Source organism: Chironomus tepperi, unplaced genomic scaffold (genome assembly GCF_022539635.2).
Source record: "Chironomus tepperi strain 1889 unplaced genomic scaffold, CSIRO-AGI_Ctep_v1 contig_354, whole genome shotgun sequence".
Lineage (NCBI taxonomy): Eukaryota > Metazoa > Arthropoda > Insecta > Diptera > Chironomidae > Chironomus > Chironomus tepperi.
Window position 1 is genome coordinate 2197176 of NW_027226476.1, and position 14143 is coordinate 2211318.

Sequence of the window (14143 nt, forward strand, 5' to 3'; positions counted from 1 at the left end):
TTGCTGGGATATTTATCTTACCAAAAAAGTATTGTTTCAGATGATTAATTTTACGTATTAATTAAACATCGCGTTCTGTGCTCGAAATTCCTATTATTAATGGCTTCAAAAATTAAGTCATTTATGAATTTTGTAACGAATTTATTGGAAATTACGTAAAACGTAAGGAATTCTTTGGAAGTTACGTAAAACGTAAGGAATTTATTGGAAAATACGTAAAACGTAAGGAATTTTTTGGAAGTTACGTAAAACGTAAGGAATTTATTGGAAATTACGTAAAACGTAAGCAATTATTTTCACGTGCGTAAAACGTAAGAAAATCGTTGAAAGTTACGTAAAACGTTTGGAATTCCTTAAAAGTTACGAAAGAATTCTGACTCTTGCATCAACTCAAGAAGCTCAATGAGTTGCATACTGCATTAATTAATTAAAGATTATTCTAATAACGGAGAGCGTGCCTTCAATTAAATTCTTATTACAGTCATTTTATCATTAATTACTTTTCAATTGACACAAGAGTCAGCGTATCCAGTAGTCTCTCGCTTGATCTAAATTAAAGCACTTATCAAATAAATTCAGCTTAATAAAAGTAAATTATAGGCTTAAGTTGAGGATTTTTTTTTAATATCACTTATGTAAAATTAGCAGCTTTGAGACTCAAAATGTTATCTTAATTATATTTAAACTGCATCCATATACACATCATTAATATAATTTATTACATAAATATTTTAATCTTGTAATTAAGTCGATATTAAGAGGAGCTATGCGACTATGTTAATTATTTATAAATATAAAAGCGTTCGAGACATTTCAATAATTTTCTTCCAATCAAACGGTTCTGAATATAGACTATGCTGCTTAAAATACTTCTTTTTATCGATTTCTTTTCTTATTCTTCGTCTACGATCATTATTATTGTCATCGAATAATTTAAATGCGGTGTCTTTTTTCTAATAAAATTATTCAAAATTCCATAGTACGCATTTCTCCGTTTTATGTTCAGCCTTAAGTTCCCAGAGCAAAAAATCAAATTATAAATTTTTAAAAAGTCAGGTCGCCGATCCAAAGGGTTAATTAGAATTCAAATGCATACCAAAAGGCACTATTTTAATTTATCTCTGAAGGCGCTCAAGCATATATGGTTATTACGAATTTCTGTTGTCGTTAATGATCATCGTTAGTTTTTTGTGACTTTTATTTTATTCCATTTGAGCATATTTTTGCGAATTTCAAGTCTATTTCAAGTGCTGACTGACTTTAATTTATAAAATAATATCTAACGGTTTTCTAAAATTTAAATTTTTGCTATAAAATTTTAAACTTGAAAAATTCGTTAAAATTTTGAAATTTAAAATTGAAGTGTTTTATGAAGGAAACACGAATTTAAAAATGCGCTCAATGCTCTTAATCCACATTTTTCTCTCCTTAATTTTATTTTTACTGTATAAAAAATTAATTTGCCACAAAAATGTTTAATGACAATAATAAACGCTGAATTTTCTTCTTTTGCCGCTGAATTTCTTAGATATTTTGCGATTATCATAATCACAAAGATAATCGCTTTTCGCGAGTAAAAGACTCATTCAGGATTGGAAACTTTTACACTATGGCAAGATATTTATCTTAAAAGGTTATAAATGTGCATTAAAAATTCATTAAAAATCATAATGAACTTTTATGGTGCAGAATGACTTTTTGTTGTGGCCATTAAAATCAATTTAAAATTAGCAAGCATGATACCGTTGGAGGATCGTTAACTGTTTCATCCTTTAACTTTTCGTATTGGATTTTATGTATGCTTTCTAGTCATAAAATTGTAACATTTGTTAAATTTATTTTTTGAAATTTAGATAATCAATTCGTTCAGTAGTTCAGAGTTCATTTCATTTCAGTTTAAAATTTTCAAAATTTTGAAAACCGGTAAATTTTTCAATCGTTTTGGGAACAATCAATTAACAAAATTCATTCATGTTCATGAACAATCATCCAGTGAATGGGCACAATTCACATTAAAAATTTGAGTCACCATCATTTTGTGAATGGTCATTACATAAAGAAAAATGGTAAAGCAGCAAATTTAGCTATGTTTATTTATTTTCTATTCATATTTATGGGTTTGTATATTTTGAATACATTAATAATATTTAGCTAATGATGAGAGAAATAATTTTCCATCCTAATATGTCATTCAATTTATTTCTTTAAGGTATTATTGTAGGTTGGTACGAAAAAGGAAGACAAATTTGAAACAAAAGTTTATCAACTTCATAAATTAAAAGTTTTACATAATACTACCTCATAATATATCTAATTTTAAAGGAAAATAATCATAAAAATCTCGATTTCACTGTTGTTAATCCAAATACAGCAAATCAAGATTCATGTAACATTGTTGCATCTTAAGGTGTGGATTTTCTTTGAAATATGAAGAAACCATATTTTTTAAAGTTCAATAGCTTTGAGATGTTTAATAAATTAATAATTTACATAGATTCACACAATTCAATTATTATGATAAACACAATTCCTTTGATTTGCCTAGCAGTAGTTAAATGCATGCACGTCGATTGATTTTTCTTCACAAGATATCAATATTAACTTTCCAAAGCGTATGATTGATGGTATTTAATGTTTTTAGACTTTTAAATACAAAATTAAAGGGAAATTTAAAGAATACGTTCAGTTTTTCTCAAAACATTCAAATTTTGTCTAGTTCGTAGGATAAGTTCAGTTTGTCAAAGTAAGAAGAAAATTCAAAATTTTGAAGAGCGTTAAATTTTTAAATGATTCAAAATACAGTTTTAATGAGAAGTGCCTAATGAATCGAAAAATTGTCATTCATGTTTGCAAATACATATTATGAGAACTTCTCATTACATTTCCCACAACGATTTCTAATTTATTTCATAAAGAATTTTCAATTTACCTTCTTTTCATTCCTGTTGCGCTACAAAGTTGTTACAAAATCGTGACACTTATTTTTCTTTAATTTCAAATGAAAAAATTGTCTTCCGTTCTTTTTATTTGAATAATTCAAACGATTGAAGAATAATGATAATGATGATGATGATGAAAAAATGAAAAAATTTCCAACCGCTTCACAAGAAAAATGAAAGAATTTTTGTCGACCTTCAAGTTATGCTGTGTGTTATGTTGTTTTTTTTTCTATAGATATTCTTTCGTTTGCTTTTTATTTTATTTTTCACAAATTCGATTTAGATTTAAGAGGAAAAAAAGAAGAAAGAGTAAAAACATGAAACAAACATCACTCAATTATCTATCAAATTCCTAAGAAATTCCAAAACGAAATCGATATTCTTTATACTTTTTTTGTTTCTTTTTCTTTCGCTATGGTCACTTTAATTTTATTTTCACGTGTGTTTATATCGAAATATTTTTATTTCACTTATATGCCTTGTCCTTTTTGACATAAAAAACAAAATATCTCAAGAATAGAATTCACTAAACCGTAACGACGACAAAGCACACACACAAAAAAATTCAGCAAATATCTTCCTCGTCTCTTGCTCAAAAACACAAATTGTTAAATCATTATTAAGAATCCAATTAAAATGTCCAAATCGCGATAGGTCTCTATCTTTCCTTTACTCTCTATTCCTTTTATTCCCTTTTTGGATATACGAAGAGTACCTTTTTTCAAACGATCCGTTCAGGTGTAATGCAATGTTGATACTGAATTAAAGATTTTTATTTTTCATCGAAAAAAACAAAATAAAAAAAAATCAAGAAATAACTACACACTATAAGATATAAGAAGAAGACGTGGAGGAGAGGAGAGAAAAAAAATAAGAAAAACGGGCTAAAGCGAAATAAGCGAATCAAAAGAAGAAAAGAAACATCAACAAATCTTTATTGTTGGAAATCCAATACACCAGACAGACGGCGAGTGCTCAAAATTCTTATAAAACTAAAACTATCCTATGTCTATCTATTCTCTCTCTTTCTTAAATATTGTGCAGAATAAAGCTGGTTTATGTTACATAATAACATTGAAAAGAATCTAAGCTCGAATTCGGCACATTCCTGATATTCTTCTCTTGTTGGCTGAGGATTTTGGTTATTTTTTTGTTTACAGTTACAAATAATTTTTGAATTTTTCTGAGAGGATCGAATTTTTTCTTGACGAAATTCAAAAAATTTCCGTTTGAATTTTTCCTTTTACTCAATATCAACAAGTAATCTTACCTAAAATCAAAGTCATCATTGTCCAAAAACCATCAAAAGAAACACAATGGACTTCAAAACTATGTCTAATTATCATATTGATGTGTTGATATGTGTAAGAAACATGAGCGGTCAACAATACAATTCGTCATACTTAAAAAATTAGACTATAATTAATTTCATGCTACATATTTGTAGCATTAGATATCATCGAAAAAAGCGACCGAAATATAATCCAGTAAATAATGCAAATAAGTTCCACAGAATTGTCGTAGTAAATGAGGAGTGGGAAAAAAGATCAAGCGATATAGAACAATATGCAAAAAAGCAACAACAGCAGCAGTTCAAAATATAAATAAACATCAAACAAACTACCAGATTGAAATTTTTATTATCTTATTGTTCTCTTTCTCTTCTTTTTAACAGCGATTTTTATTTCTTTCTAATGTGCTTCTCATTTTTGCTGGATGTTTGTAAATATTCACATATACACGGACATATCAAGATTTTCGTAGTAAGTCAATCTTATTTTTTTTTTTCATAATCCAGTGAGTGAGTGAGTGAGTTACCAGATGAGATGAGGATAAGTATTATATAAGGAGAAACATGAGGCAATGAACAATTTATATTCAAATATAAAGATCATCTTTATAGAAAACAGCATGGTTGCTGTCATATCGAAGCGCAAGCCTCACGTCAAAAATGAAAATAAGATTTCTTTTTATTATTATTTTGAGAATAAATAAGAATTACTTTTAAGCGAGAGGAACATAACAAGAAGAAATGGAATTGAATAAAAAGAATTCTTGAAGTATTCGACAAATGGACTCAAATAAATGATACAATACATGTGACTAATAGCTTTCGATGATGATCCTCGAAATAAAAAGAAACATGACAAGTACAAAATGTTCTTTAACACGAGTGGGTGTGCAGTATTGCATACTTAATCATATTGTCTTGTATCACGTACATTTAGACACAGTATGGATAATGATGGCAGGTTTATTGCCAAATCTGTACTAGGACAAGCAAGAACTAAGAAGAATATATGATACAATGATGTTTGACAAAACAAAACAGAAAGAAACTGAAAGAAGAATGGAAATGATTTATTCATTATCTGAATGGAATTTCTAAGCAATTGAGACAATGAGAAAGCAACATATCTTGCAGACACTTTTATGGGCTCCTTCGTTTTCTCAATTCTTTATCATGGGCTGTTTTATTTTTGATATCACAAGACGCTTCTTCTTTTTTTACAATTTTAAAAAAAGCTACAAAAAAGATAAAAAAAATGTTTTTTTATTTGTCGTCGCTCTGTGATTTCTTCTTATTCTTTATACTGTGTATATCTCGTCTATTGTATCTTTTGGGATGGAATGAGCAGTCATAAAAAATAGTGGAAAGCTGCCTGCTTGTCTGATAATATTTTGTTTTTCCTTCTTCTTTTACTAAAGAAAACAAATTTTCAATGTCAATTTTTTTTTGTGCTTTGTGCTACAAGATCCCATCGCTAAGATAGGCTAATGATGTTAAATTCTTTTTTCCACACATCATACATCATCATCATCCATCGTCATCATGAAATGTTAAATGAATTTATATATTTTTTTCATGATTTCATGATCATCATACATATATGTATATGCGATGGATGTGATGGGGTCAAAATCGTTCAGAGAAATATCTCACAATAATAAATAAGAGTAGCACGAAATAAATCTGATACGGTCATAATATTATAAGTATGCGAACGAGTAATTCACAGAATAGCAATTTTTTTGGGCATAGTGCATCACCTGCGTCAAAAAAAATATCTCTTACATCTTACAATAAGAAGCTTTAAAGTTAAAGAAGCTTCTAAGAAAGAACAAAGGAATCGAATGAACGAGAGAAGAATGAAAGAAAAATTCATCATTTTTAAAGCAGAAAAAGAATTTTAATAGTCCAATCGTGATGCGTGACTGGAAGGTATTTCAACTTATCTTATTATAAACCCCATCCTCCTCCCTCTTCACCATCATATTTTTCTCTTATAAAAATTCTGCGCTCATTTAGAATGCGAAAGCGATAAAGCACATAATTTCATCATTTTCAATCTGTTCTCGTTTCATATGAATTCACTGCCTTCCATCTCTCAAACAATTGATCATGTTTTGACCATTAATGCTAAGCGCATTTAATAAAAGTTTGATGAATTTTTAACGGTTTGCTAAAATTCAAAAATTAACACAAAAACATTTGGATTGAAATTTTAGCAAAGCAATTCAACAAATTGTAACTTACTAGAAAATAGCAATTTCACACATAATCAAACTGTCTGACTTAGTCTAACTTGATATATAAATTGAGCATCTCTAGAATATCCACTTAAATCGTTGAAAAAGTCGGACATTCTAAGAAGATTTAAGTTTTACAAGTAAGTCGGAACTAAAAGCGAAAAAATAAAATTTATAAGTCTATAAAGGAATGTGCAATATCTTTTGCAGGTTTGTCTGTCTATCCACATGCATACATATCAGAGAATCATAATAATGATTATGATGATGAGAAATATGTACAAATTGTTTTTCATTTTATTATTTATGAAAGATAATTCTATCATATTGCACAACTTCTGAAAGCTTTGTTCTTAATGCACATATTTTTCGTGCTGTACAACCTTAATTCTTCTCTGAGAAATAACTCAATTCTAAGGGAATATCGACAAGCATGCAAGATTGAGATTAGAGTAAAGATATAATAAAATAAATAAGAGTATGTAAATCTAATTTATTGAAGTATTGTGAATGAACTTAATTGCTCTTCCTAAATTGTATGTAAAGTATGTACTCTTGTGCATTATCGGCTATTGTAAGTTTTTACATGAATATATATATATAAATAAAGTCAGAAGTAAGTAAACTAAATCAATTAGCCTATTGTAAAAACTTGAACAGGTGAAAATCGAAATGAAAATTGAAGTTGAAAATTTCCTGCCGAAAATATGAAATTCTAAACTTTTGGACATTAATTTAACTTTCCTAATAAAATATTTTGCGGAATAATCGGAGTAATCCAAGCGAATTGGAATCCTCATCCACGAGTCGTGAACGGAACGAATGCTAAAATCGAGGAATTTCCATTTTTGGTTTGTTGCGAATAAAGTGAAAAAAGATTGAATATTTCTAAGAATATCTGATCGAAATATATTTTCAGGTATCGCTACGCCAATACAATCGACATATCTGTGGTGCTTCAATCATCGATGAATCTTGGGTCTTAACAGTAAATATATTGTAATCATTTCCCTGAATTTTATTCTCAAAAAAAGATCTCAATCAATTAGGCAGCACATTGTTTGGACGATTCAGCAAGTGTATATACCGTACAATTTGCATCAACATATCTTGATCCAAAGAGTTCGAATATTGTTGATGTCGAGGCATTTTATCGGCATGAAATGTATAATCCATCAGACAAATTCATCAACGATATTGCGCTTGTCAAACTTTCATCACCGATTGTTAATAAAATTTTTGAATGGAAAGTTAAACTTCCTATAAATGATGCATCTTTCTCGACTGGAACACCGGCAGTGCTAACTGGTTGGTATTGAAATACTGATTTAGAAAATTTAAATGAAAGTTGAATTCAGCTACTAATTGAATTATTTTCATCTGTTAATCAGGTTGGGGTAGAAATGAGGTAAGTAATTTTAGTCACTTGTCTTCTGAAGCGGTATTCTAAGTTGTGACTTCTCATGGAATATTTTTAGCTTGATTGGGTTTTATCTCTTATTGCTAAGTCCCTGTCATTAGGACATCGACTGATCTTTTTTTTATATTTTCATTCTAGACAGAAGGAGAAACTATGCGATTGCTACAAAAAGTTGATTTGAAGATATACACATCCAGTGATTGTAGTAAACTTCATGGACAAACCATTTATCCAACAAATATATGTGCTGGTGTTGATGGTGGACTGAAGGGACAATGCGGAGATAAGTTCTTCACACTTTGATCTTTAGGAACTAAAATTCATTAGAACTTTTTCAAATTACACGAGATTCAGGTGGACCTTTACTAGTAAGAGGTGTTCAGGTCGGGATAGTAAGTTGGAGTAAAAAGCCATGTGCAACACCCCCCTATCCAGGAGTCTACACAGCAGTCGCTTCTTATATTGATTGGATTAAAGGACATACTGGATTGAATTTACATCCCAATGTATTTTTGCAAGCATGACCAATTTCCATTAAAGGCTGGCAATTTTCTTCTTGACCACAATTTAACAATATTTTTTTTTGGGAAACAATCAGAAATAATAAAGAACTGTACATGAAATGTACGGAAAAAAATTATTAATATGATTTTTTAAGTCTCACGATTTTGGCCAAGATAAAATGCAGAAACATAGCCAACACAAGTAATGTATGTGGATTGTATTATTATATCAGTAGGGTTAAATAAATACATGATTGGTTTTTCCTTTTTCTGTCCATTTTTTGCGGTTAAAGGAATTATTTTTTTACAGACAGAAGAAATTATAAATGAAATGAAAGGCCCCACGAATTTTTGCACTATAAACATTGAAAGCTTAATTATACTCGAAATGCATATATCACATGTACATGCCGTTCATTTCTTTTGTTCACGAATTTCTTCCCCATACAAATTGGACAATGCGAAAAGAATCGGTGAAGGAAGAATGAGACGGGAAAAGAAACAAAAAATTAAGTTAATGTTGCAGCATAGGTCATGGTTTCTTTTATACTTTATTAATTTTTTTTTTCGTATTGATTAAATTTTTATTCCTCGTTTCCTTTCATGCACAAATTCTTTTCGTGATGTACTTTTAGATTGTGTTGCAGTTTGAATACAAATTGTCTGGACGTATGCCTCTAATGCTTACAATGTTGCTTAATAAGCCTCGTGCATGCAGATATGTAACCTAATTTATTTTCTATTGTGCATTCTGAGTCATTGCCTACTCAATTCTCATGCAATTTAATTAATAAACTTATCCAAATAAGTAAAATGCGCTTCTGTCACTTCCATGTTATTTTCTTACTTGAAGATCTTTTTTTGGTGAGAAATTGAAAGAAAATTCCGCCAATAATTCTTCTTTTTTTACATTTTGCTTTAGGAATGGAAGAAAAAGAGTGTAAATAATGTGTCTCGAACATACCTTTGGGCGATATCGCCAACTTTGCTTCATATTAACATTCTTACATTGTCTTTAAAATGGGAAAATAAAGTGAGAAAAGTATTGTGATCTGCTAAAGATTTAAATCCTCATCATCATCATCATTATGCATAATTCAATAGTTATTGATTTAATGTAAAGTATGTGATACATTGTATGTATCGTTTGCATGCAATCTCGTTGTGCTTACAAGCATCTTGAACTTTTGGTTATCTTCAATTGAACATGAGGAATGGAATTCCGTTAAGCATATACATCTGTTTTCTTTGCATACAAATGTTAATTAAATTAATTAAGATATTACTTTATGTGTTCAAAGACCTATCATTGATGAATTTACCTCGAAGCTAATGAATGAACCTTAATGTGTTTGCTGTAGCTATTAGCAGGTATTGTTCAATGAATTTATGACTAATAAATATCAAATCGGATGCTAAGATATAGTAAGAAATGGCTTTTGTCTACATTTTAATGTCTGGCTTGCTATCTCTTTTGAATGGATTTACAAATCAATTGTCATTCATGGCGTTAAAGCTTGCTCTATGGCAAATTGGCTATACAAATGCAACTAATACTATCTCTATCAAGAGCATCTCCACTTTTTATTATTGATTCTGAAATCTCAATTCTGATTCAACTCAAAAATCCAATAAAATTAATGACAGGCACAAATTGGATCAGATTTCATTAAATGCGAAATTAATTCCTTCCTCCTTATCATCATATAATATACATTCAGCATTCATGCCTCGATCAAATAAGTTTTTAATTGGACAGATGTGATTTCAATCAAGAAACTGGCTAAAGGAAGCATTTAAATCCAAAACTGACATCAAATGATCTTCAATACAAAAGTCAATAGCTGAATCAATTTAAATCTGAATAATAATTTTTGGGAAAAACGTAGCACCAAACGTGCCTGAACAAATAATAAAGAAATTTCTTATCGTATGATAAAGAATAAGTTCGTGCAATTGTTCCTACCTTCTGTAGAAAAGCATAAACATGAAAGAAGAAAATTAGCTTACGGTAATGAGGAAAAGAACAAAGAAATAAATTTTGTGTGATCGCGATCTTCCGTTGAGCACGTGCAGCTTACTCTTTGAACTCTCTTCAACCCATGTACAATATGGCTTTTGAGATTCATTTTTTAAGCGGCAAGCCATTCAAATCTCTGAATAGTTCTTGGAGACAATTGCGATTGTATCAATTCAATTATCATTCTTTTCAAGTGGGCTGCACTTTTATTTTTTGTAGATGAATTCCTCATATATGCACTATATGCATTCTCACGAATATTACGAATGATTTTCAGATATGAGAACACATCATTTAATAATAATATGTTAGAGATACTTTTCCTTTGAGTTGTTTTCGACGCCTTTAAATTTGATTGAGGCCGAAAGGTCAGCAATAACGCAACTTTTTTGCAGAATACCAAAAAAAATGTAAGAAAATGTGAGAAGAATTGGAATTTTTATGAATCCAATGCGATTTTTATGCGCTTAATTTAAGCTGAATTATGAGAAAATGGGGGTTGATTAACCATTTTGACTGCAATTCCGATAATATTGAGTATTGCTTTCAAACTCAAATAACTTAATTCTTATTTACACATCTCCTTTCCTCCTTTGGATAAAACCAGAGATTGTAAACTGATCAATTATCAATTCTTGATCCAGTGAATGTTTTTTCGGCTACACTTGATCGTGTCCTAAGGTATACCTTAGAACAAGGAGCAAGTGGATTCGAGCAAGTGTAGATGACTACTAAGAAACCGGCTCCAGACCCAGCAATCCATAATCCCTCGAAATGCGCTCTTATTCATCAAAACAAATGCAATTTCAACTTGACTTCCCTTAATTTTCATTCGGAATAATTCAGAGTTTCAAACATATTAAAAAGATTTTCAGCTAATGATATATAAATTTATTGAAATGCTCTTTTCTTATTTTCCACGTCCTATCTTCTTTTTCTTGCATTTAATTCTTTCTTATTATTTTGTGCATTTTATTTTCGTATAATGTATGCATTATTGTAATTATATCGTTCACACCAAACATTAAGAAATTTCTTTGAACTTCGATACGGTTTCTCGAGCCCTATCTGTTGTTTCCTTTCATTTGCAAAAAGCCATTTTAAAATATTCAGACGTGTAAAAGGTTAAAGTAACATATGATATGCGTCAAACAATTAATTCACTGTTCTTTTCACATTTACTTCTTTAATCGTTTCAAAGGTTTCCAGTGCATGTCTTGGGATCATTTTTGTTCCTTCTTTTGTTTCATTCAAAGACTTTTTTAAAAAGATTGAACGCCTTCTATTAAAGAAATTAAACCGTAAATTGATAAAGAACATAAAATACTATCAAAAAAAAGCATTCTTTCCACTCTTTGCAGACTCTTGTGGCATAAAAAGTCTTATATTTCCTTATCTCGAATGGAAAAATTTATATTCTTTTAATGTGGTTTTTAATTACTTTGAATATTTTCTGTTCGTTTCTCTGGATCGTTTATTCTTTTGAGGGTAGATCAATAAACGTATATATTCAAAGTTTAACTTCTTTTGAACCACTTTTGACTTGCAAGTCATCCTTGTGTGCTCATCATTTTGGGATGTCTTATCAAATTCTTATCCGAATCATTGAATGCTCAACTTTAATTTATCAAAGCTTGCTTTTTTCATTTGAATTTAAATCTTATTTTACTTTTAACGGTTTTTCATCCAAACTATTGAAGACTAAGGGCAATATTGTTCTACACTATGCTGAGCTTTATGATCTAAAGTTCGTGAGGTTTGTACACGATTTATGTCAAGTTTTGACACCTCCAGCACACTCTGAACTTCTAATTCGAAATTGCAGAAAATACAATCCAGAGCTCAAAGTCGATTAGATTATTATATGAAGTCATGTCGACTTTTCCATCCAAAATCCGAGTCGACTTTGAGCTTTGGTACAATCAACTCTTAGTTCCTTCAATTCATTCATGAAACAAAACAGATCAAAACAAGAGATGCACACCATTCAATTCCTCAATAATCATTTGCTTACTTGAATCCTCTTTATTAACCAATAACAAAAGATTATGCTTTTGATACTCACATGGATATATTGAATTCTTATTTTTGCACAATCTTGAAAGCATTATTAGTCTTAATTTCTTTCGTATCCAACAAAAATTCACTTTAATTGCTTTTTTAGAGTAAAATTTTTATGCTCTAACTCTTTTTTCTTAAGCAGCGTATTTTACTAATGTATGTTTCTTGGTCAGTGGCTATAGAATAACTAAATTAAATATTTTCTTCCTCAACTTTTCAACTGTTTAATTTTCAGCACGTGTCAACTCCCTAAACATTCTCGATTTACTTCTACTTCCTTTTTGCACTTTAAATTGTAAAGAATTATCGTTAGCTGTCTTGGATCACACAAATGTCGAATGTGCGGACTTAAAATTCCTTAAACGTAATCTTGTGTTAATAGGAAACGTCTTCCTTCCACTCGTGACTGACTATAAACGACAAATGATGTTTACTTTTTGTTTAATTGTTTGTATTTTTTTTAAGGTAGAATTTTTTATTTCTTTACTTTTACGACTGCTTTAGCTGAAGCTTCTTTAGCTAGTGTTGGATATACGTACGTAGTAGACGATCATCGTACACTCGAAATGGTAAATATAATTAAACGAAAACAAAACAAGAGTGTAATATTATGAATGAATAATAGCAATTTCTTTTAATACGAAAAAAATGGAAAGAAGAAGAAAAGGAAGCACCAAGTAAGCACTCTTTTCTTTTCTTTTCGTTTCATATGCATGTTATTCTCCAATTGACTGATTTTCAGTGTTATATGATGAAGAAAATTTTGTATAGTATGATATATGATGGTGAAGTTAGATTACTTACAGTATGGTAAGGTTCTGTTTAATTCTTTATACCTCCTTCCCTCATTTTTCTTTCTTTTGCTGCTTCGATGCGCCTTATTAAATGTGTCTTATGGTTTTAATTGTGCGCCATATTCGCAACTGCTGCTTCTTTATTTCTGTTTTTATATACTCATGCAAGGCTTGGGAACTAGGGATTATTTTTGAACAAATTCTTCATTTGAATGACATTCATACATGGCCTCCCTCAGATGTTATCTGTTTGTCTATTGACTAACATCCGCTTCCGCGTCCAACTCCCATGAGTATCATATGTGATGAATGATTCATTCATATGAGGTTCCCTCACCCGCACATTGAGGCGTTTAAATTTATAAACGTATTAGTGGTCAAGCCTTGCAGGCCTGTATATGAATGAGTGTGCAGGCAGATTTTAAAACCCACATGTGGAGAAAGTCACCCAAGTGTGAGATAATTTCAGTACAATTTTATCTCTCGATGAAACATTTAAAAAAACTTTGAGCTGATTTTAGTCATGCATCTTTTTGCTTTTAGATGCTTACTGTTCATGTGTGTTACTGAACTCTAATTAAATCTTCACAAATTGTGCGTCAAAAATGAAGTTAAGATAAGGAAAATAAGCCTACTTTGATGAATTTTTGATGTTTCTGAACATTTTGATTAAAATTAGTAGGCTTTGAAAAATAGTTTAAAATTAAAACATAACTTCAGCTTATCTGATTTGATTGAGTTGATATCTTGCAGCTTACATACAATTACTAGAAAATCATATCACAAGTAAGTGATAACAATCAGTTTTAACTTAATTCCTCCTCGTCAGTAGATATACATAAATGAAAATAATTCACGTCATGTACAACATTTCA

General features: G+C 30.0%; 1 protein-coding gene across 1 annotated transcript; it reads left to right on the forward strand.

Annotated features, from left to right (window-relative positions):
• Nucleotides 1–7228: 7228 nt before the first annotated feature.
• On the forward strand, nt 7229–8298 carry LOC139094415 (chymotrypsin BII-like; the record flags this gene model as incomplete). The annotated part of the gene is made up of 5 exons (XM_070645453.1): nt 7229–7321; nt 7390–7458; nt 7520–7778; nt 7862–7878; nt 8029–8298. Coding segments are annotated over 5 exons (603 nt in total), but the record flags the coding sequence as incomplete, so codon positions are not given.
• Nucleotides 8299–14143: the final 5845 nt, after the last annotated feature.